Here is a 26,383-nt window from a genome sequence, read left to right on the forward strand (position 1 = left end):
TCCCCACACAGCCTCTGCCCTATCATCTCCTTTCAATTCGCATCCCCTCACCCTCACTGTGGGCTGCTCTCTATCAACGAATCCACCAGTCTTCGCGCCTCTCTGCTTCTCTCTTTTTCTGCTAATTGACACCCCCCGCCGCCAAGTATCCTGACACTGTGCCTGAGTTTTATCCTGCTATCTTCTAGTCCCTGCAAGCTCTGCCAGACAGCACTCTTCTCTTGACCTATCCAGACCCTGCCCCACTCCAGACTGCTGCTTTTGTTCAACACAGAATGCTGTGTATAGTGGTCATGTGTACATGAGGTGTGCTTGCTTGTGTGAATGTGTGTGTGTTTTCCTCTCTTTTCTGAAGAAGGCTTTGGCCGAAAGCTCTATGTGCAACAGTCTTCCTGTTATGCCTGTCTGCAACTCAAAGCGTCAATCCTTATGGTAAGTAGCAATCTATTCTTTATGCAATGACAGTTATTTGGAATTTGGCAACATGCTGTGTCTGTCCACCATTGTGTTAAAGAAATACAAAGCAACAGATTTTGAAAATTCATACAAAAATAGGAAATGGGTTACTAAGAATAAACAATATGGAAGTTAACATGATGAAAAGGAATCCATGAGAGATTCTCCAAGAGTAAAAATGAAAACTACATTTCAAACTAATTCATACAATTTATGACATAATCTCACAAGATTCCAATTCAGTTATTACCAAAGTTTTGTTCAGTTGTTGCAGCAGGTAGCATATTGACAAAATGAGAAATAACTTCGCTATACATTTTAAGAACTTATGGCACAGCTTAAGTGCAGTAAGTTGTACATTGATTAATGTATATGCAAACATTTCAAAAGAAATATAACAAATGCATTACATTCAAATCTAAGCTGGCTGTGACCTTCTCTTGCACCATTCTCACCCGTGCCTAGGCCCTGCGTAACTAAAGTTTTTACGCAGTCTCTTGGACTTCAACAACTGGTGTCCTCTGGTAGAGAGAAGTAGTGTAAGATAGCTTACTGCTGGAGGCTGATGACACGCTATGCCTGTAGTGGTTAACAGCAAGTCATGCTGTCTGTGCACAAATGAAAACAGACAACAGCACCAAAGATATGTTTTAAAGTTTATATCATGTCAGCAGAGAAAGTCCATCTGTAGTAACACAACAAGTTTGGTCCACTGCTGCTCTATTACTTCAGTTTTGTTAAGACAGAAATGCATTATGCTAAATACAGATGTGTGCCTTTTTAATTAAAACTGTTTAATTTCGACTATTATTACAATTCACACAACATTTATCCCAAAGAAAATGCCTAAAAGTGCCATCTATAAGAGCCATACCTAAAGAAGCAAGTATTTGGCTGTTTCTGTGGCTTTCAACCAAATTAAACCTAGCATTACATGACTGCCTGTTGGGCATATGAGAACTATTCACTACAACATCCATCAACAACCCATTTGGTATATCCAAGGCAAGTGTTGTTGATATGATTTGTGTTACTGTTATATAATGATGCATAGCTGCCACATTATGGCTTGTGTTTTCTGGAAAAGATATACTGCCTTTTCACAATAGTAATTTTTCATATATTAGGTAATTTTAATAATTCAATACTTTTAATATCTGAGATAGGTTAAGACTGGCAAAACATGGAAATATCAAATTTTAACTGTAAACTGAATTTGATAATAAATATTGCTGTAATAAGTGCACACACTTCCTTAAAATATAATTTTTTGAATGCAGACTATAAAGTGAATTCAATAAATACAGGAAAGTGATCAGCAATAAGAACTTGAATTTTGCTGAAAATCTGGTTATGCATTGCAGCGATAGTAAGCAATTCTTTAGCATGCACAACAGCACTCACTCTGAAGACCAAGTCGTGAATAATGCTGGACTGTAGGTGGTTTGAAGTTTTTTACCCAAGTTTCTTCTAATACTATCAATTGTATAAAGTTTATTTTTTTGCCTGTCATTCCTGTATCACTGCTGAATTTAGAAATTAATTTGATATTTCAGAATTGTGGATTCTTCTTGGTGATCTTTTCAACACAATTCTTTTGCCAGAACAGATGACAGCAATAGAGCTTGCAAAATACACAAATTAATTATGCATAAATAATATAAAACCTGAAAGGCACCACTTACTCCGCAGGATTATTACATTATGGTTGATACTCCTCACTGTTGTGCTCATGGAATACAGAACAAATTTATAAAGGAAGTACTACTAAATAAAAGAAAAATATTACAAAAAGCTGCAAATATGTATACTTACCTGGTACAAGTGAGTGTTGTATACATTACAAAAGTATATCCTTTCTACTGTTTTTTGCACATGCAGGAGGAAGAAGATTCTTTTGGCTTGAAGATAAAAGAAACAAAGTCTCCAACTCTGTCTTTTCTCTTTACTACACAAACTATGTTCACAGTATACAATTTCAAAAGCTGTCTAATTTCATACAGAAATTATATAAAATGTATGTCTGCTGAGTGCTTATTAACTAACAAGCTGAGATACTGTGCAGCCACTAGGTGTAATGTAAATTCTATTCCATAACAAGAATATCATACCATCCCATTCAGGTTTGTGTGTGTGTGTGTGTGTGTGTGTGTGTGTGTGTGTGTGTGTGTGTGTGTGTTTGTGTGTGTGTGTGTCATGTACCTAGTATTTGCCTGGTGGACAGATACACGAAAAGGATAGAAAATAAAGTTAATGTGATTTTCACTGTGAAAATAAAAGAAAAAGGGATAAAATAAAATAAAACAACACAAAAATAAAAGAAATTTTAATAATTTACACAAAAATTGTGTACATGGGTACATATGTACATATACACTCTGAATGACTGTGCTGACAAGTTAGTAACACAGTCGCGGTCTCTATTTGACAATGAGATTGTAGTCCTTGTGTTTACAAGCTGTGAATGAAAATTAATGTACACTAGCAGCAATAGATCATGTCACTATGTGTTCATGTCACAAGCATCCTATACTGCCATGATGCAGGCTAATCAAGGCTTAGAGATGATCTGGAACTCGACCTTGATTTGGATTTTCCAGCATCCCTGTCACAAAATGCAAACTACACATTACAAATGTAATAAGTCAGAAACATGTGTAAATATTATGCTGCAGAAGGTTTCAACAACTACTGTATAGCTAAAGTCATTGGTGACTTAAATAACTTAAAACATTTTAGACAGAATCTACTGACAAACAATGCCTACTGAAAAACGGTTGTGTCCATGCATAGCAATGTATTCCCAAACAGCATAAATGAACTTTATAGATCAAATGTTGTCAGATTGTATCATGTTATTACTTCAGTTGTTAAAATAAAAAACTATGTGCTGTGACAGGACTGAGGTCAAGATTCAACTGGAGATGGTGCAGAACCACAGTAAATGCTGTCTTTTATTATTATTATTATTATTATTATTATTATTATTTAAAGAAAAGGATGAGGAAGTAACTAGTGGATGGGGCAACATAAAATAAGATTTCAAAGAGGTACATCAAATGATTCTAAGATAATGCACTCTCTTAGTAAAAAATCCCCTTTAAGAAAACACTACATCAACAGAAGGGATAATGCTTAACATTAAAATAATGCTGATGACTCTTTGTTTAATAAATAACAGCTCAAAATGTTGAATAGGTTGCACAGCTGGATTCATAAAAGACAACTGAAGAAAAATCTCAAGTTTCAAATGAAGGAATTATATTTTTAAAAGCCTAGCATGCACTATATAACTATTTTTCTTCTTTCTTTTTTCACAAAATAGATTGTAGCTACAATCAGAAACAAATGCAGTGCAAGAAGCTTTTAAGTGCAATACACACATACAGCATAATGAAACCTAATCTCCCACTGCTCATCACTAATTATGAATAACAGGAACTCTGCCAAAAGTGCAACAGAGCCCCCAATAAGTCTTATTAACACACTTAGTTCTTTTGAAGACATGATGTCTTCACTCTGCTCTGCAAGAAATGTGTTATTAAGTACAAAATGTATTTGCATGGATACTATATTTCAAATGGGGGCTCTCTGGAGATGCTTCTGAAGAAACTAACTATATGGTTTGGCTACAATGGTTGATGAAGGTAAGATTACTATGTCATACTTTAATTACTTAGGAGGCAGCAGTGAACCTATGTGAAACAGTTTCATATTTATAGTGCAGATGATAAAAGAATAAAAAGAAATGCTCAATAATGAACTTTTAAAACCCCAAAACATTTTTCTTCTGTTTTTACTCGCACAATTTACGGATTCCTTTAATTTTACTGTAGTACAACATTTCGTGTTAAGTTGTAATGTGAAGGGTATCTACTGATAAATAGTGTCATACTTCTTAAAACATATTTACATTCAGACAAAGAACTACTTCCACATACCTGGACTACTGAATTCTCACTAGATACATAAACATGAAACCATAATTCAAGATGGCCACTAATGTAACTAAAAATCCCATATTTAATTTACTAACCTGGTGATACGACGACGATCAAGGAAACTTGGCGAGCCACGGCGGCGTGGAATAGAAGGTGATCGAGAGCGGGTAGTAGAACTGCTAGTGAATGAGGAGCTGCTGGAGCAACTCCGAGATCTAGACCCCGAACGACTTGAATCCGAGTGGCTAGATCGTGACCTGCTGCGAGAAGCACTGCGTGAGATGCTACTGCGGGAGTCACTGCTGCTGTACACGTAACCTTTAACACTCCGCTGGGATGATCTGTGCAAAATAAATACATACACCTGTGACGGCATTTCATTTTACAGTACTTTACTGTAATATACAACCACTGAGAAAGACACAAGCATCAATGAGAAGTAATGGCAATTAATGTGTTAAAAAGACATGTGAATGTATACTGTATTAGAAAATCAGAAAAAAATCAATGGATGGCAGCAAAGTGTAAGTAGGCTGTTTAGGTTCTTATATTGGTAACGCCGCCGCCACGTAGTGCTCGGTATGAAAATCACTGGCTGTGCTGTGTGCAGGCTGTAGCTAGTTTGCATTGTTGTCTGCCATTGTAGTGTTGGGCAGCGGCAGCTGGATGTGAACAGCGCGTAGCGTTGCGCAGTTGGAGGTGAGCCGCCAGCAGTGGTGGATGTGGGGAGAGAGATGGCGGAGTTTTGAAATTTGTTAGACTGGATGTCATGAACTGATATATATATTATGACTATTAAGGTAAATACATTGTTTGTTCTCTACAAAAATCTTTCATTTGCTAACTATGCCTATCAGTAGTTAGTGCCTTCTGTAGTTTGAATCTTTTATTTAGCTGGCAGTAGTGGCGCTCCCTGTATTGCAGTAGTTCGAGTAACGAAGATTTTTGTGAGGTAAGTGATTTGTGAAAGGTATAGGTTAATGTTAGTCAGGGCCATTCTTTTATAGGGATTTTTGAAAGTCAGATTGCGTTGCGCTAAAAATATTGTGTGTCACTTTAGTGAATGTTTGAGTACGTTCAGTTTTGCTCAGCTGTTTGAAAAGCAAATAGTGTAAGAGGTTTATCAGCACAGTCGTGTATAATTGTTCTAAGGGGACGTTTCAAAAGGTACACTGCTAGTCGCTGACAGAATCATGCCTCTCATTTAGGCATACACATATAGTTGTATTTTACCATGAGGCATCTAGTCTTAAGTTATCCTGGACACCTACAAAGAATTAGGCTTAACATCTAAGCTGAAACAAAGGTCATTCAGTAATTAAACACACACACATATATTCAGTGAAGGCAAATTCTTATGCAGGGAACTGAAACTTCAGTAAGTACGGCTGGTAACCTTGTGAAGAGTGAGTAATTTGTTTCATTAATATTTACGTAAACATAACAACTAAGGTCTTCATTAGGATGGTGTGTCCACTCGAAGAAAAACTTTTGAAAAACAGTTCTGTGATACGATTTTTATTTTCAGAAAGTGTACAACTATCAGAAATATTCTTTTGGATGAACAAACAATATGTTGGTAGTTGCAAGAACTGTACAAGTTTTAATGTGTGGGTGGAAAGGTTTAAATGTGGCTGCAAAAGTGTAACAGAGGAGCACTGCTCCAGGTGTCCAGTAGCAGTATCGACCTCAACATTGCAAGCTTGTAGAGATTCACTTATCCAAGAGGATTGATGACTTACAGCTCAACAAATGCTGAAACTTATCAAGTAAATGGGCAAATCCATTCCATCGTTCAAAACTACGAGAACTGTACCAAAAGTAAAACTCCCAATGAGCTACAGCCTCGAGGGAAGGTGCTAGGCTAAATAACAACAGTGCTGTGCGCAGTGGTTCCCCCACTCTCGAGCCTGCCCGTACACGATTCACTACGTTGCTCAGTGTTGGCTTGGCAGCTCTCACAGATGGAAGTGTTGATCGCTGCTCCTGCCAAGTGCGAGGTTTGAGCAGTAATCCGGTTTCTTCACGGAAGGAAGTTACCACCCGTGGAGACTCATCTGCAACTGAGTTTTATGTTCAGGAGTGCATGTCCATTCAGCATGTCCGCAAATGGTGCAGGGCTTTTGCTGAGGGTCGCACGGAAGTTCATGATGAACAATGGAGTGGAAGACTGCCGGTTTCAGACGTGATTGTCCAGAAGATCAACAGCGAGCTGCTCAAAGATAGGAGGGTCACTGTCCGTGAACTTGTTGAACACATTTCCGAAGCTTCTCACAGCACAACTGAAAGAATTTTAACAGAAACGTTGGGTTATCGCGAGGTGTGTGCTCGCTGGGTTCCCTGGATGCTGACTGATGGACACATGGAGCATCGCCTTGACTGTGCTCGCAAGTTTCTTCAACAATGTGAGAGGGGATGCAACAAGGAGAAGTTGCTGGACTCTATCATCATGGGAGATGAAACGTGGGTGTTTCATTACACCCCCGAAACAAAACGACAATCAACAAAACGACAATCTTGTCAGTGGCATCACACCGGCTCCGCCACCAAAGAAATTCAAACAAATGCAGTCGGCAAAAAAGGTTGTGGCTTCTGTGTTTTTGGATCAGAAGGGGGCACTCCTCATCAGTTTCATGGAACCTGGAATGACAATAAACTCAGACAGATATAGTGAAACATTGACCAAACTCTGATGAGCAATCCAGAATCGCCAGAGACGACAGCTGAAGGAAGGACTACTGCATCTTCATGACAATGCTCGACCCCACGTCACTAGTCAAACACAGGAGCTTTTGAAGAAATTTGGGTGGACTGTTATGCCCCATCCTCTGTGTAGCCCTTACTTAGCCCCCAGCGATTATCACCTCTTCCCCAACCTAAAGGAACACTTAGGTGGCAAACGCTTCAAGAGCAATGATTAAGTCTGAGCAGAGGTCATACACTTCCTCAACAGGTTTGCGGGAGACTTCTTTGACTTAGGAATACAAAAGCTGGAGCACCGTCTTCAAAAGTTTGTCGAAAAAATGGAAAATACATTGAAAAATAGACAAAGATGTAAGCTTTTCAATGACGTATAAATTAATAACAATAAACAATGTCTTCTATTTGTAAAAAATACGATAACCTTACTTTTGGTACAGATCTCTTAACTGAACTACTTACTGTAAGACTTGTGCAAGTTGAGCTGCCAGATGTTTTACTGTTGATCACAAGGAACATATATTTCACATCTGCACCATGCTCAAAAATTCTTTCAATAGCAAAAGAGACGCATTTTGGACAAGATTTCTGCCTGTGATGAAACACAAATATGTAATTTTGAACCATGGTACAAGAGTCAAAGCTTGTAGCAGAAGCACCCTGAACTGCCTATCTGTAACAAATTTAAAATGCAACTGTTGGCTGTTAAGATTATGTAATTGTCTTTCTGGACTACCCACGGTCCAGCTTCCTGTAATTTTTCGGCGAAGCAATTGCAGTATCAGGCACGACTGAGAACAAAGTCAAGCTTGCACTGAAATGGAAATGCCTGGGATGACAGAGGAATGGTGCGTTAGTTTTGGAAGACAATGCTCGATCTCATGCATCCCGACTGTCGCTGGAAACTATTGGTAAAGTGGGTTGAGAGTTCCTATCTCATCCTCCTCATGGCCCTGACCTTGCCCCCTTCAGATTTTTATCTTTTTGGCGAAGCTTCGTGTAGTATTGAGATAAAAAACAGAAGGAAGATTAACTTTTAACTTCCTGTTGACAACAAGGTCATTAGAGATGGATCACAAGCTCAGATTAGGGAGGGATATGGAAAGAAATCAATGATAGCTCTTTTGAAAGACACCACCACTGTGGCATTTGCCTTAACCCTTCATCCACCCTATTTCTAAATGACAAATGATAATTAAACAATGGAAACTCTAAGTCGGAATATCAACAATATAAGCAAGAAGATGGATTGCTATTCGCCGAAAAGATGACATGCTGAGATGCAGACAGGCACAATGAAAAGACTATCACACAGTTATCTTTCTTAAGAAAAGGAAGAGCACATACACACATTCATTCACACATGCCAAGTACACCTCACACACAACTGCCATTTCCGGCAGCTTCGACCAGAACGCAACTGTCACGTTGAACAGAAGCAACTATGTGGAGGGGGTTGGGAAGAGGAAAGGATAGCAGGATATGGATGGCAGGAGAAAGGAGTGTTCGCTGGCAGAGCTACAGACTAGAAGAAGGCATGACAAGACAGCCACCAGGTGCAGTATCACAAGGCTGAAGGCTGGCGGGGGAGGGGGGGGGGGGGGGAGATGAGGAGCAAAACAGCCCTCCATACGCACCTTTCAAATGCTATCCCAAAACACAAAAATCCTAGATTCCCAATTGTAGCTGGTTATTGTGCCTCCACTGAAAGAATTTTCACTGTCATTGACCGACATCTCCAACCAACCAACCGTAATCTAGTCTCCCACGTCAAAGATACCAACCATTCCTTCACAGGCTCTCCACCATCCGTACTCCTTCACCATCTGGATCCTTACTTCTCACTGCTGACACCAATTCCCAATACACCAACATCCCTCATGCCCATGGTCTTGCCACCATTGAACACTACCTTTCCCAATGTCCTTCATACTACAAATCCACTACCTCATTCCTCACACACTCTACTAACTTTATCCTAACTCACAACTACTTCTCCTCTGAAGGGGGAGTATACAAACAATTCAGTGGCACAGCCAATGGCACCTAGAGGAGATCTTCCTAGCCTCTCAAACGTCAAACCTCTTGTGTTGTCTTATGACCCCATCCACATTTCTGTCCACATTAAACCCACCAACCACCAACAGTGCCTTCATTTCAACAGCTGTCATCCCTTCCAAACCAAAAAAATCTCTCCCATACAGACTGTTCACCAAGGGAAGGTGTATCTGCAGTGACAAGAACTCCTTTGCCCAGAATGCTGAGGGTCTCACCTGCACCTTCAGAGAAAGGAACTATCCCACAGACCTAGTCTGCAAACAGATCTCCCATGCCATTTTCGACACACACCCGGAATCCTCCCACCACCACCACCCCAGACTGGAACACTGAACCAAATACTTTATTGTGGCTTTGATTACCTATCAGCATGCCTCAAAATGAGGGACATTCTAACCAAGATCCTTCCCATTCCTGCTAAAGTGGTGTTCCGTCGCCCACCCAACCTCCACGACATCCTAGTCCATCTCTAATCCACTCCCAATTCCAACCCCTTGCCACAGTAAAGATATCCATGTCCAGTCCATTCACCCAGCATTTTCTATTCCAGGCCTGTCACACGCTTATCCTACCCCATCAGAGGCCAGGCCAGGTGTGAAAGCACCCATATCATATACCTGCTCTGCTGCAATCAATGCACAGCTTCTTATATTGGTATGAATACCAACCAGCTGTCCACCATGATGAATGGAAACTGACAAACTTTGACCAAGAGCAAAGTAGGCCATGCTGTGGCACAACATGCAGCTGAACACAACATGCTTGATTTCAATGGCTCCTTCACAACTCGAGCCACAATCTGGATCCTCGCATCCATCGCCAGTTTTTCTGAACTGTGCAGATGGGAGTTATCCTTACAACACATTCTCTGCTCCCAAAATTATCCCGGTCTCAACCTCAGGTAACCTGCGCACCCCCCACCCAACAGTTTCTGGTCCCTCCGTTCTATGACATCCTCCCTGTTCACATCCCCTCACCCTCTTTCTGTGCCATCCTCTGCCAATGCACACACCTGTCTTCCCCCTTCCCTGCTCCTCTCCTTTCCCGCTCACTGTTCCCTCCACTCTCCCTGCCCCACAGCTTCCCGAGTCCACACCTGGGGGTAGTCTTGTCATGCCTCCAACTAGTCCCTCTGTGGTCCACCAGACAGCCCTCTTCTCAGTTGTAAACTGCTGCTCACCCTGTCTGTCAGGTCATCATCTTTGACCAAGAGAATCTTTGACATAGAGAATAAAAATAGTCCTCTCACTCTTCCCTAGGGCACTCCTGACAAAACCCCTGCCTCTGATGAGCACTCACCATTGAGGACAATGCACTGGATTCTATTACTTAAAAAGCCTTCAAGCAACTCACATATCTGGGAACGTAAACTGCATGTTCAGGCCTACGTCAGTAGTCTCTGATGGGGCACTGTGTCAAATGATTTCTGGAAATATAGGAATATGGAATACGTTTGTTTCCCTACATCTACATCTAAATCTACATCCATATTCCACAAGCCACCTGACGGTGTGTGGCGGAGCGTACCTTGAGTACCTCTATCGGTTCTCCCTTCTATTCCAGTCTCGTATTGTTCATGGAAAGAAAGATTCTCGGTATGCCTCTGTGTGGGCTCTAATCTCTCCGATTTTATCCTCATGGTGTCTTCGCGAGATATACGTAGGAGGGAGCAATACACTGCTTGACTCCTCGGTGAAGGTATGTTCTCGAAACTTCAACAAAAGCCCGTACAAAGTCACTGAGCGTCTCTCTTGCAGAGTTTTCCACTGGAGTTTATCTATCATCTCCGTAACGCTTTTGCGATTACTAAATGATCCAGTAACAAAGCGCGCTGCTCTCCATTGGATCTTCTCTATCTCTTCTATCAACCCTATCTGATACGGATCCCACACCGGTGTGCAGTATTCAAGCAGTGGGCGAACAAGTGTACTGTAGCCTACTTCCTTTGTTTTCGGACTTTCCTTAGGGTTCTTCCAATGAATCTCAGTCTGGCATCTGCTTTACCGACAATTAATTTTATATGGTCATACCATTTTAAATCACACCTAATGCCTACTCCCAGATAATTTATGGAATTAACTGCTTCCAGTTGCTAATCTGCTATGTTGTTGTTGTTGTTGTTGTTGTTGTTGTTGTTGTGGTCTTCAGTCCTGAGACTGGTTTGATGCAGCTCTCCATGCTACTCTATCCTGTGCAAGCTTCTTCATCTCCCAGTACCTACTGCAACCTACATCCTTCTGAATCTGCTTAGTGTATTCATCTCTTGGTCTCCCTCTACGATTTTTACCCTCCACTCTGCCCTCCAATACTAAAATGGTGATCCCTTGATGCCTCAGAACATGTCCTACCAACCGATCCATTCTTCTGGTCAAGTTGTGCCACAAACTTCTCTTCTCCCCAATCCTATTCAATACTTCCTCATTAGTTATATGATCTACCCATCTAATCTTCAGCATTCTTCTGTAGCACCACATTTCGAAAGCTTATATTCTCTTCTTATCCAAACTATTTATCGTCCATGCTTCACTTCCATACATGGCTACACTCCATACAAATACTTTCAGAAATGACTTCCTGACACTTACATCTATGCTCGATGTTAACAAATTTCTCTTCTTCAGAAACGCTTTCCTTGCCATTGCCAGTCTACATTTTATATCCTCTCTACTTCGACCATCATCAGTTATTTTGCTCCCCAAATAGCAAAACTCCTTTACTACTTTAAGTGTCTCATTTCCTAATCTAATTCCCTCAGCATCACCCGACTTAATCCGACTACATTCCATTATCCTCGTTTTGCTTTTGTTGGTGTTCATCTTATATCCTCCTTTCAAGACACTGTCCATTCCGTTCAACTGCTCTTCCAAATCCTTTGCTGTCTCTGACAGAATTACAATGTCATCGGCGAACCTAAAAGTTTTTATTACTTCTCCGTGGATTTTAATACCTACTCCGAATTTTTCTTTTGTTTCCTTTACTGATTGCTCAATATACAGATTGAATAACATCGGGGAGAGGCTACAACCCTGTCTTACTCCCTTACCAACCACTGCTTCCCTTTCATGTCCCGCGACTCTTATAACTGCCATCTGGTTTCTGTACAAACTGCAAATAGCCCTTCGCTCCCTGTATTTTACCCCTGCCACCTTTAGAATTTGAAAGAGAGTATTCCAGTCAACATTGTCAAAAGTTTTCTCTAAGTCTACAAATGCTATAAACGTAGGTTTGCTTTTCCTTATTCTTTCTTCTAAGATAAGTCATAAGGTCAGTATTGCCTCACACGTTCCAGTATTTCTACGGAATCCAAACTGATCTTCCCCGAGGTCGGCTTCTACTAGTTTTTCCATTCGTCTGTAAAGAATTCGTGTTAGTATTTTGCAGCTGTGGCTTATCAAACTGATTGTTCAGTAATTTTCACATCTGTCAACACCTGCTTTCTTTGGGATTGGAATTATTATATTCTGCTTGAAGTCTGAGGGTATTTCGCCTGTTTCATACATCTTGCTCACCAGATGGTAGAGGTTTGTCAGGACTGGCTCTCCCAAGGCCGTCATTAGTTCCAATGGAATGTTGTCTACTCCCGGGGCCTTGTTTCGACTCAGGTCTTTCAGTGCTCTGTCAAACTCTACACGCAGTATCGTATCTCCCATTTCATCTTCATCTACACCCTCTTCCATTTCCATAATATTGTCTTCAAGTACATTGCCCTTGTACTGACCCTCTACATACTCCTTCCACCTTTCTTCTTTCCCTTCTTTGCTTAGAACTGGGTTTCCATCTGAGCTCTTGATATTCATACAAGTGGCTCTCTTTTCTCCAAAGGTCTCTTTAATTTTCCTGTAGGAAGTATCTATCTTACCCCTAGTGAGATAAGCCTCTACATCCTTACATTTGTCCTCTAGCCATCCCTGCTTAGCCATTTTGCACTTCCTATCGATCTCATTTTTGAGACGTTTGTATTCCTTTCTGCCTGCTTCGTTTACTGCATTTTTATATTTTCTCCTTTCATCAATTAAATTCAATATTTCTTCTGTTACCCAAGGATTTCTACTAGCCCTCGTCTTTTTACCTACTTGATCCTCTGCTGCCTTCACTACTTCATCCCTCAAAGCTACCCATTCTTCTTCTACTGTATTTCTTTCCCCCATTCCTGTCAATTGTTCCCTTATGCTCTCCCTGAAACTCTGTACAACCTCTGGTTCTTTCAGTTTATCCAGGTCCCATCTCTTTAAATTCCCACCTTTTTGCAGTTTCTTCAGTCCACATCTGCCCCTGGAAATGTCTTACAATTTAAAACCTGGTTCCTAAATCTCTGTCTTACCATTATATAATCTATCTGATATCTTTTAGTATCTCTAGGGTTCTTCCATGTATACAAGCTTCTTTCATGATTCTTGAAACAAGTGTTAGCTGTGATTAAGTTGTGCTCTGTGCAAAATTCTACCAAGCGGCTTCCTCTTTCATTTCATAGCCCCAATCCATATTCACCTACTACGTTTCCTTCTCTCCCTTTTCCTACTGACGAATTCCAGTCACCCATGACTATTAAATTTTCGTCTCCCTTCACTATCTGAATAATTTCTTTTATTTCATCATACATTTCTTCAATTTCTTCGTCATCTGCAGAGCTGGTCGGCATATAAACTTGTACTACTGTCGTAGGCGTGGGCTTCGTATCTGTCTTGGCCACAATAATGCGTTCACTATGTTGTTTGTAGTAGCTTATCCGCATTCCTATTTTCCTATTCATTATTAAACCTACTCCTGCATTACCCCTATTTGATTTTGTGTTTATAACCCTGTAGTCACCTGACCAGAAGTCTAGTTCCTCCTGCCACCGAACTTCACTAATTCCCACTATATCTAACTTTAACCTATATGACTGATCTGCTATATTGTAGCTAAATGATAAAGGATCTTTCTTTCTATGTGTTCGCAGCACATTACACTTGTCTACATTGAGATTCAATTGCCATTCCCTGCACCATGCATCAATTCGTTGCAGATCCTCCTGCATTTCAGTACATTTTCCATTGTTACAACCTCTTGATATACTACAGCATCATCTGCAAAAAAGCCTTAGTGAGCTTCCGATGTTATCCACAAGGTCATTTATATATATTGTGAATAGCACTGGTCCCACGACACTCCCCTGTGGCACACCTGAACTTACTCTTACTTAGGAAGACCTCTCTCCATTGAGAATGACATGCTGCAGTCTGTTATCTAGGAACTCTTCAATACAATCACACAATTGGTCTGATAATCCATGTGCTCTTACTTTGTTCATTAAAGAACTGTGCTGTAGGGAACTGTATCAAATGCCTTTCGGAAGTCAAGAAACACGGCATCTACCTGGGAATCCATGTCTATGGCCCTCTGAGTCTCGTGGATGAATAGCGCGAGCTGGGTTTCACATGATCATCTTTTTCGAAACCCATGCTGATTACTACAGAGTAGATTTCTAGTCTCCAGAAAAGTCATTATCTCGAACATAATACGTGTTCCAAAATTCTACAACTGATCAATGTTAGAGATATAGGTCTATAGTTATGCACATCTGTTCGACGTCCCTTCTTGAAAACGGGGATGACCTGTGCCCTTTATCAATCTTTTGGAACGCTACACTCTTCTAGATACCTACGGTACACCGCTGCAAGAAGGGGGGCAAGTTCCATCACGTACTCTACGTAAAATGGTTCCATGGTTTGTAAGATATCGTGAGAGAAAAGGGCAAGCTGATTTTTGTACGAGTGATGTTTTCTACATTTGTGCTGTTTTGTGGACAGAAGCTATCCTGTCTCAAGGAAATTTAAAGGGTAACAATTATCGGAACTAAATAAAATAAAATTGTCACAACTTCTGAATGGTTTGCTTTAGGACATTCAAACTGCACAGTTGGCCGCGGAGCATGATGGGAAATAGTGTGCACTATTTGGTTTGGTTTACAAATGAAGCCCATTTTCATTTGGATGTGTTGTCAGTAAGCAAAATTGGTGTATTTGGGGGCCTGAGAATTCCATTTTGCAATTGAGAAGTCTTTTCACCCTCAATGGATGACCATGTGGTGTGCAATGTCCAGTAATGGACATATTCCTTGATGGCACGGTGACTACCGAGCAGTATGTGAAGGTTTTGTAAGATGATTTCATCTCCATTATCCAAAGTGACCCTGATTTCAACAATATGTGCTTCATGCATGACAGAGCTCGACCCCATCAAAGCAATAGTGTGTTTGATGTCCTGGAGGAGCACTTTGCGGACTGCATTCTGGCTCTGGGGTACCCAGAGGCCACTGACATGGGCCTCGTTTGGCCGCAATATTCTCCAGATCTGAACATATGCAACTCCTTTTTGTGGGGTCATATTAAAGACAAGGTGTACAGAAAAACCCCAAAACCATTGCTGAGCTGAAAACAGCCATTCACGAGGTCATCGACAGCGTCAATGTTCCGACACTTCAGCAGGTCATGCAGAATTTTGCTATTTGTCTGTGCCACATCGAACACAGAATGTGTTCCAGAATTCTGCAGCAAACTGCATATCGGTCTGTAGCTATGCGAGTCACTTGTTTTACCTTTCTTATATACAGTAGTCACCTGCACTTTTTTCCACCTGCCTGGGACTTTTCACTGGGTGAGACACTTGCAATAAATGCTGGGCAATGAAGATACTAATGCCGCAGAGTACTCTCTACACAACCTAACTGGGATTCCATCTGGACTGGCAACTTACTTGTTTTCAATTCTTTCAATTGCTTCTCTGTGCCAAAGATGCCAGTGTCTATGTCCTCCATGTGTGAGTCTGTACAAAAGTCAAACAAAGTTATGTTTGTAGAATCCTCGCACGTGAATAACTTCTTTGATGTGAAATTTAGAAATTCAGTTTTCCTTTAGATATCTTCTCCTGCCCCAGACTGGTTGGTGAGTGACTGGACAGAAGCCTACACCTCGCTTAGTGATTTCATGTACAATCACAATTTTCTTAAGTTCTTAAGTTCCGTCTTACAGACGGAGCACGGATTTCTTACTAACTTTTTTCTGTCAGCTTTTTTGTGCTCTTTTTTGAATTGAGAATACAACAATGTCTGTTTCTTCAGCATTTTCCAAATTTGATTACTAAACCATAGAGTGTCTTTTCCACCCTTTATCCACTTACTGCCGACATACACCTCCAGAGTGAAACTTGCAATCAATTTAAACTCTGAAATAAGTGGTTGGAGTTCCATCATAAGTTGCATTGAAAAGTATCTTTTTTTATTTCTTGATGGAGACTAGTTTTGGACACGTGTGTCCATTTCTAAACCATCGTTACCATAAGTGTGACAGACACAGGCGATAAGCCTAAGTACAAAAATTGCCCCCTGCTGTAATATTGAAGCGACACTATGGCCGACTCAATGGTAAATACACCATACATAATGGACAGTTTAAACATTGGCCATAATTCCTCTATATTGCCCATAATGAAGCTAAATGATGGCCATTCGTTGTCTAAGTTACATGCTAACAACCGCTTATCTGCTCTTTCTAGCATAAACACTCTCCTGGCCTTCTTGAGGGATTTATTAACTTTAGTAACCGTCATCACTATAATGACATCATGATCACCAAAATCCCCATATCTTTACTGACACTGATGAAAGGTCGGCTACAGGGTCTAAAATATACGCATTGCTTGTGGTTCTCTAGCTAGTTGTTCAAGGCTATTTTTGGAAAATGTGTTCAGATGTACTTCATAAAACTGACTGTACCACGCTCACTGAATACATAGATGTACCATTCTATACTCGGTAGGTTAAAGTCACACCCCACTAATATTGTATTATCTGGGTATTTCTTCTCCACTCCCACAGACTTTTCTTGGATGACTCTAAAACTGCCGCAGCAAAATTGAATGGCCGGAAACACATCCAACAATTAGCTTGATTTCTTCTAGACCAGTTACAAGTGTCGCCATAACTTCACTGTCACACTCAAATTTGACCTCAACAGACACAATAAGTTTATCAACTGCAATGATCTCTCCCACTCCTATGGCACTAATCTGTCTTTTCGGTGAAAGTTCCTAGACTTGATAAGTATTTCGAAGCTTCCTACATTGGGCGTCAGCCAACTGTCGATCCTGAGAATAATTAAAGCACAAGAAATTTCCTGGAGGGCAACAATTTGGGAACTTCGTTACAAATAATTTACTGTTAAATACTTACACTTCACTGTTAAAATTTTGACAGTCTAAATGTGTCTACTTTGTAGGCGATCAGATTTTACTCTCTGTATCGAGTGGTGAGAGTTCATTAGAGGACCTCAAACTACCTCCTAGGCTAGAAACCCTCATGTGCTGTCCTCCAGTACTTGCTATCCGTGCAGCTGCTTCTTTTGTGTAGTGCACCCCTGACCTATAAAGCGGAGTCCTACAACTCTGCACCATGTAACACAGGCCCAGAAATCAGCAGATATGACCATCACAGAATCAATGGAGCCTGCACCCAGTTCCAAACCAATGGATCCGATTGAGCCTGTTACACCCCCCCTCCCCCCCCCCCCTCTTTCTTTTTTTAAGTCATCAGTCTTCTGACTGGTTTAATGTGGCCTGCCACAAATTCCTCTCCTGTGCCAACCTCTTCATCTCAGAGTAGCACTTGCAACCTATGTCCTCAATTATTTGCTGGATGTATTCCAATCTGTGTCTTCCTCTACAGTTTTTACCCTCTACAGCTCCCTCTAGTACCATGGAAGTCATACCATTATGTCTTAGCAGATGTCCTATCATCCTGTCCCTTCTCCTTGTCAGTGTTTTCCGCACATTCCTTTCCTTTCTGATTCTGTGGGGAACCTCCACATTTCTCACCTTACCAGTCCACCTAATTTTTAACATTCATCTGTAGGACATCCCAAAAGCATTGGTTCTCTTCTGTTCTGGTTTTCCCACAGTCCATTTTTCATTACCATACAATGCTGGGCACCAAATGTACATTCTCAGAAATTTCTTCCTCAAAGTAAGGTCAATGTTATTAGTACACTTCTCTTGGTCAAGAATGCCCTTTTCTCCAGTGCTAGTCTGGTTTCGATGTCCTTGCTCCATCTGCCATTGATTATTTTGCTGCCTAGGTTAGGTAGAAGAATACCCTAACTTCATCTGCTTCATTACCATCAATCCTAATGTAAAGTTTCTCAATGTTCTCATTTCTGTTACTTCTTGTTAATTTCGCCTTTCTTTGAACTACTCTAAATCCATATTCTGTACTCATTATTAGACAGTACACTCCATTCAGCACATTCAGTATAATTCTTCTTCACTTTCACTTACGATAGGAATGTCACCAGTGAATCATACAATAACATCCTTTCACCTCGAATTTTAATTCCACTCTTGAACCTTTCTTTTATTTCCATCATTGGTTCTTAGATGTACAGACTGAACAGTAGGGATGAAAGAGTACATCCTTGTCTTACACCATTTTTAATCTGAGAACTTCCATTCTTCACCATCCACTCTTATTATTCCCTCTTAAGTCTTGTACAGGGTTATTACAAATGACTGAAGTGATTTCACAGCTCTACAATAACTTTATTATTTGAGATATTTTCACAATGCTTTGCACACACATACAAAAACTCAAAAAGTTTTTTAGGCATTCACAAATGTTCGATATGTGCCCCTTTAGTGATTCGGCAGACATCAAGCCGATAATCAAGTTCCTCCCACACTCGGCACAGCATGTCCCCATCAATGAGTTCGAAAGCATCGTTGATGCGAGCTAGCAGTTCTGGCACGTTCCTTGGTAGAGGTGGTTTAAACACTGAATCTTTCACATAAACCCACAGAAAGAAATCGCATGAGGTTAAGTCGGGAGAGCGTGGAGGCCATGACATGAATTGCTGATCATGATCTCCACCACGACCGATCCATCGGTTTTCCAATTTCCTGTTTAAGAAATGCCGAACATCATGATGGAAGTGCGGTGGAGCACCACCCTGTTGAAAGATGAAGTCGGCGCTGTCGGTCTCCAGTTGTGGCATGAGCCAATTTTCCAGCATGTCCAGATACACATGTTCTGTAACATTTTTTTCGCAGAAGAAAAAGGGGCTGTAAACTTTAAACTGTGAGATTGCACAAAACACGTTAACTTTTGGTGAATTGCGAATTTGCTGCACGAATGCGTGAGGATTCTCCACCGCCCAGATTCGCACATTGTGTCTGTTCACTTCACCATTAATAAAAAATGTTGCTTCATCACTGAAAACAAGTTTCGCACTGAACGCATCCTCTTCCATGAGCTGTTGCAACCGCGCCGAAAATTCAAAGCATTTGACTTTGTCATCGGGTGTCAGGGCTTGTAGCAATTGTAAACGGTAAGGCTTCTGCTTTAGCCTTTTCCGTAAGATTTTCCAAACCGTCGGCTGTGGTACGTTTAGCTCCCTGTTTGCTTTATTTGTCGACTTCCGCGGGCTACGCGTGAAACTTGCCCGCACGCGTTTAACCGTTTCTTCGCTCACTGCAGGCTGACCCGTTGATTTCCCCTTACAGAGGCATCCAGAAGCTTTAAACTGCGCATACCATCGCCGAATGGAGTTAGCAGTTGGTGGATCTTTGTTGAACTTCGTCCTGAAGTGTTGTTGCACTGTTATGACTGACTGATGTGAGTGCATTTCAAGCACGACATACGCTTTCTCGCCTCCTGTCGCCATTTTGTCTCACTGCGCTCTCGAGCGCTTTGGCAGCAGAAACCTGAAGTGCGGCTTCAGCCGAACAAAACTTTATGAGTTTTGCTACGTATCTGTAGTGTGTCGTGACCATATGTCAATGAATGGAGTTACAGTGAATTTATGAAATCGCTTCAATCATTTGTAATAGCCCTGCACATGTTGTATATTAGCCGTCTTTCCCTATAGCTTAGCCCTATTTTTCCCAGAATTTCAAACATCTTGCACCATTTTCTAGGTCGACAAATCCTACGAACGTGTCTTGATTTTTCTTTAGTCCTGTTACTATTATCAACCTCAAAGTCAGAATTGCCTCTATGGTGCCTTTAACTTTCCTAAACTCAAACTGATTGTCATCTAACACATTCTCAATTTTCTTTTCCATTCTTCTAGTCAGCAACTTAAATGAATAAGCTGTTATACTGATTGGGCAATAATTCTTGCACTTGTCAGTTCTTGCAGTCTTCGGAATTGTGTGGATGATATTTTACCGAAAGTCAGATGGTATGTCACCACACCCGTACATGCTAGACAGCAACATGGATAGTTGTTTTGTTGCCAATTCCCCAATGATTTTAGAGAAGCTGACAGAATATTATCTATCCCTTCTGCTTTATTTGATGTTAAGTCCTTGAAAGTTCTCTTAAATTCTGATTCTAATAATGGATCCCCCCCCAATCTCTTCTAAATTGACTCCTGTTGCTTCTTCTCTCACATCAGACAAATCTTCCCCCTCATAGAGGCCTTCAATGCACTCTTTCCACCTATCCATTTTCTCCCCTGCTTTTAACAGTGGAATTCCTGTTGCACTTTTAATGTTACTATCCTTGCTTTTAAATTCACTGAAGGGTATTTTGACTTTCCTATATGCTGAGTCAGTCCTCCTGACAATCATTTCTTTTTTGATTTCTTCACATTTATCATGCAGCCATTTCGTCTTAACTTCCCTGCACTTCCTATTTATCTTATTCCTCAACAACTTAAATTTATGCATTCCTGAATTTCCCCGAACAGGTTTGTACTTCCTTCTTTCATCGATCAACTGAAGCATTTCTTCTATTACCCATGGTTTCATTGCAGTTACCTTCTTTGTACCTACGTTTTTCTTTCCAACTTCTGTGATTGCAATTTTTAGAGATGACCATTCCTCTTCAACTGTACTGTCTACTGAGTTATTCCATATTGCTGTATCTACAGCCTTAGAGAACTTCAAGCATATCTCATCATTCCTTAGTACTTGTGTATCCCACTCCTTTACATACTTTACATTCTTCCTGACTAATCTCTTAAACTTCAGCCTACTCTTCATCACTACTACATTGTGATCTGAGTTTATATCTGCTCCTGGGTATGCCTTACAGTCCAGTATCTGATTTCAGAATCTCTGTCTGACCATTATGTAATCTAATCGAAATCTTCCCATATCACCTGGCCTTTTCCATGGGTACAATTCTGCAAACTATGAGCTGTGTTTGCACCCCATGAGCAAGTCTGGCAGTCTTAACCACTTCTGCCAACTGACCATAAGAACTGAGGATGATGCCCTCAGAACCCAAGCGACAGATGTCATTTGTGCCACCATGAGCAAAAACTTCCAGACTTCTGCACCCTCAATAGGGGGGGGGATGCATCTTGCTATACTGTTAGCCTGCATGCTAGTTACTTGCATTTGATTTCGTTTTATCAGGACTTCTTCTGTTTGTCTTGGTAGCAGGTGTGTGGTCCTGGGTTAGGTCCTGCTTGTGCGGTTGTGTATTTTCCGACCCTTTTGCCTGTGCACGCCGGCTGGCCGTGTATCTAGTTAGCTTGGGGCTTAATGTATAATTGGTCTTATGCACATAAGATAATAGATTTATACTGCTTATCTAATGTTCATTAACAGGTTGATTAATTCTACAGATGATGTGCTGTAATGAATTACTGTGTTTCTACTTACTTAAGGTAGGTGTCAGTCTAATGTAGATATCCTCAAGCTCTGGGATTTTTCGTGCCTATTCGTGACCATAGCTACTCCCATTTGGGGGTCCATGCCGAGCCTGTGCTGGAAACAGCTGAGTGGGTGGGCGTCCACTTCTGGACGAAGTTTGTTGAATCCCACGAGGTTGCTTGGTCACATGAAATCATATATTTTATATCCTACATTGTAGGGTGCCTGCCATTTAAGTAACATGGTTGTGTACCATGATATGTGATTTGTTGTTGCCTGTACTCTGAATTACTTTGGTACTACCAATCACTGCAGTAAGGACAGAATACATTTTCTCATTAAATTTTAGTAAATTGTTCTTCAGGTTGATCATAGTTCTTGAGTAAATAATTTTTAACTCATTTCACTAAATGTGTAATAGGCCATAAGTGCATTGGTTTATGAATGTTTAAATTTTGAAGTAACTTGCTCTCACATAAATGGTAATTTTAAAAATGTGTTGATGGTTTTATTTGTTATTTGTCTTGTTCAAATGTGACGAATAAATGTTCACTGCAACTGTCAATGGTGATTGCCTGATGTGTCACTTGGTCAGTCCTACCTCCCCATAGCCTATTGTGCTGAGCTCTTGTCATTGTGTAAAAGTTGAATTCTATGCTGTGCTGACACATCATTGGTAGCAGAGAGTGGTTGTGTTTCGGGGTCCCTGGGTAAGGCATCACCATCCATTGTTGTATCTGGTGATAAATTAGGTTATTTATCTTAACTTGTATTTTTTGTGTGAGCAATCTCTGTTGGCTGTATTATGTTACAGGACAACGAAGCGAGTCACCCGCAGCCCCGGGGGTGTCCGGGACTGAGCCAGTTTGAGCCAGTTGAGGAGAGAGCAGCTAGTTTATGAGCTTAAGGTACATGGGGCGCCAACTTATGGGGCGGTGACAGATTTGAGTGCGCGTTTGTGGGAAATTTTGGACTGTCTGGTATGCCTCGCCTGGGGAATGCATTAGTGAGGTAGATTCCGTGTTGCACATGTGTGCTGCGTTACTTTCCGGTGTGCGAGAGAATCTCGAGTTTATGAGAGATAGTAACCCTTCCATTACGCAGATTAGCTGGGTTCAATCTCAGCTCATTCATTGAGTTAATAGATTGGGAGATTTAGAACAGTTGAAGGTTACTCCTAAACAGAAGGCCAATATTGGCGAGTTGTGTCAGAGGGCTATGGCATTGCAAAAAATGGTTCAAATGGCTCTGAGCACTATGGTACTTAACTACTGTGGTCATCAGTCCCCTAGAACTTAGAACTACTTAAACCTAACTAACCTAAGGACATCACACACATCCATGGCCGAGGCAGGATTCGAACCTGCGACCATAGCAGTCGCGCGGTTCCGGACTGAGCGCCTTAACCGCAAGACCACCGCGGCCGGCTATGGCATTGCAGTTCGGTCTTAATGCAGTAGGGTTGCAGGGGGAAGAGAGTGTAAGAGGAAGTACACTGGTACAAGAACCGGTGAATGAATCAGTGCTGACAGGGAAAGTAACGAACGTTGGGCAGTCATTGTTCAAGCCATTTGTTAAGTTACCCAATCCTATACTTTTTTTAATTCAGGGATTGAGCATTCAGGTGTTGGACGAGTTGCTGTGTGCCGTCAAGGTTCTGTGCTTATTTTTAAGTTTGGAAATGCATGTGGATGCACTAGGTTTTGACCACCGAGTTATTCTTTAACTGATTTATCCTTTGGCGAAGGGGTTATTGAGTATTATTATTAGTGAAGTATTGTTGAGAGTTAAGGGTGGTCTTTCCAATTTGTGGCGGAAGATCACTGAACGTAAATTCACTCCACGCATTAAGCTTGATTTGGCAGGCCAATATTTTTATCATGCCTAGCGTCAAACTGAGACCCTTGAACAGTATATTGATGAAATTCGTGTCACCATTACTGTCGTGGAGTTAAATATAAGTGAAAGGGATGCTACAGAGAGTTTATTGCAGTGCATCAGACCAGAGGGCACGTCATGGGATATGTTTGCCCCTAAGCCAACTATCTTCAGTGAATCTGAGACTTTGGTTTATCAGATTGAGGGGCTTCGTTTTGCTGATAGTAAGAGAGCCAGTGTGTGAGAGGCAGATCCTTTAGCTACCTGAGTGCAACCTGATCGTATTGAAGGAAAGATAAATGATGTTGGGAATAGGAGCTGTTTTCGTTGTGGGAGTTTCGAGCATTTGGTGCATTTGTCCGGAGAGACGGAAACCACGCCTGACTAGCTGACGGTTAAGGAACAGGGACACCTTTAGTCAGAAGCATCCAATGAAGCAATGTAATCGCATAAGATCAGATAAGATTGCGCCAGTAGTTGATAAGATGTTGGAGGAAGGAATGATCAGGAAGTCGACCTCTCCGTATGCTTCTCCGATGTTTTTGGTGCCTAAGGCAGAGGCTGGGTATCACCCGGTAGTGGACTATAGACGATTAAACCAGAAGGTTGTTTTGGAGTTGGTGCCGTTGCCTGACTTGCACTATTGTTTTACCTGGTTTGCGGGAGCAAAGGTCTTTACCATCCTGGACCTCAACCAGGCTTACTACCACATTACGTTATCTGAAGAGTCTAAACCAGTCACTGCATTTAGCACGGACTGGAACCTTTATGAGTTTAATCGTGTCCCATTCGGGTTGTCCACGGGCACGGCAGTCCTGTATCGGCTGCTAGATAGCATCTTGGGGGATTTCAAGTACAAGTTTGTTTATAATTACCTTGACAATGTGGTAGTATATAGTCCTACGTTTGAGGAGCACCTTCAGCAAGTCTTACTCCGCTTGCGGGAAGCTGGGCTCATGGTCAAGCCTTCTAAGATAAGTTTGGCACGCAAGGAGATTTCGTTTTTGTGTCATTTGGTCTCAGCAGGGGGAGTGAGGATTGACCAGGGGAGAATGAGGGATCTACATAAGTTTCCGCCTCCTAAGACTACCAATAAGAAGGGAGTTGCCCAATTTATAGGAATGGCTGATTTTTTCCGTAAATTTGTGCCCCATTTTGCACAAGTAAAGCCTCCACTAAACCAACTTCGGAAGAAGAACGTGGATTTTCAGTGGGGCAGATCCCAGCTATCTGCTATTAAGGAGACCTTGGCCAATCCACCTGTGTTGGCTGTACCAGATTTTGGTAAGCGTTTTATTGTTCAGATGGATGCATCTAATTCTGGGATGGCAGCTGTGCTGCTCCAAGGCGATGAAGGTGAATGTCATCCGATAGCATATGCATCCAGGACACTCTTGCCTGCCGAGTTAAAATATTCTGTGTACGAATGGGAAGCATTGGCAGTATTCTTCACTTTATAAAGGTTTCGTTTCTACCCAGAACATAGACATTTCAAATTAGAGACTGACAACCAGGCATTAAGCTGGGTACTGGCCCGCCCCAGGAGAACTGGATGTATCACCCGGTGGGCAGTCCGCATATCAGCCTTCAGATTCAGCATTAAGCATACAAGGGGAACGGAAAATGCTATAGCAGACTGCTGAGTAGGATGTTTGAGGAGAGACAGGAAGGAGACCAGGATACTACTGGCATAGGGAATGTAAGTTTGGTTATGGGTGTTCTGACTGAAGTTCCGGAGTTGTTTGGCAGCTACCCTGAGTCCCATAAAACAGCGATTTTTTCCATTATTTCCATAATTCTGTGGTGGGAGGTCACTTGGGAGTAGCCAAGACTATTGCTAAGATTTGGGAGCATCTAACCTGGGCGACATTGTATAAGGACATTCGTAGATTTGTAGAGCAATGCCACGTTTGTAAGGAGTCCAAGCCCAACTCTAATGCGCGGAGAGGGTTGCTGCAATCTACCAGGAAGAATGCACCAATGGACAAGGTGTTCATTGATTATATTGGACCATTACCCAGAATTCAGAATGCCAATAGATAGATATTGGTACTGGTGGATGCGATCACACGCTTTTTATGGCTCATCCCTGGTAGTGGAATAACAGAGGGTTTAACCATTCGCCATATGACTAAAATTTTTCGATCTTTGGTCTACCAAGGTCACTTGTTAGTGATAACGCCTCTGCTTTTGTGTCGCAGCAGTTTAAGAGATTTTGCTTCATAAGTGCTATACATCATGTCACTGATATTCCCTACTACCTCCAACCTTCACTTGCGGAGAGAGTGAATCGCAATCTTAAGGCTGCTCTCATAGCCTTCCACCAGAAGTCGCAGTGCAGGCGGGATGAGATGATCCCTCGGTTGAACTTGGCCTTCAACTCTGCCCACCACGAATAGAGTAAGTCTACCCCTCTCTCTCTGATGCTCAGTTATCCTGTGAATTCTCCAATCGCCAATTTGTGGCCCATCAATGATTTACTGCCCGAGGAGGTAACCAGCAAGCTCATTCAGCAGAATTGGAAATGTGCCAGGGAAAATATTGAGCTCACACACCGGAAACTATTGCAGCGCTACAATGACGAATGTCGTCCATTTAAGGTCCAGCCAGGGGTGACAGTTTTCATTCGTAATTTTGTGGCAGGGGGGCAAGGGAAAGACAAAATCTCGACCAAGTTATCACCACATTTCGTGGGACCCTGCCAGGTGTTACGGGTC

General features: G+C 41.5%; 1 protein-coding gene across 1 annotated transcript in view; it reads right to left on the bottom strand.

Annotated features, from left to right (window-relative positions):
- Positions 1-2,767: 2,767 nt before the first annotated feature.
- Positions 2,768-26,383, bottom strand: part of LOC126179177 (serine/arginine repetitive matrix protein 2) — a 273,657-nt gene continuing 250,041 nt past the window's right edge. Inside the window, exons 10-11 of the mRNA XM_049924590.1 lie at positions 4,493-4,738; positions 2,768-3,061 (exon numbers count right to left, since the gene is read on the bottom strand). Of these exons, the coding sequence (XP_049780547.1) occupies positions 3,004-3,061; positions 4,493-4,738 (304 nt within the window). The 3' untranslated portion in view covers positions 2,768-3,003. The remainder of the gene's footprint in view (positions 3,062-4,492; positions 4,739-26,383) is intronic.

This window comes from Schistocerca cancellata, chromosome 1 (assembly GCF_023864275.1).
Source record: "Schistocerca cancellata isolate TAMUIC-IGC-003103 chromosome 1, iqSchCanc2.1, whole genome shotgun sequence".
Classification (NCBI taxonomy): Eukaryota; Metazoa; Arthropoda; class Insecta; order Orthoptera; family Acrididae; genus Schistocerca; species Schistocerca cancellata.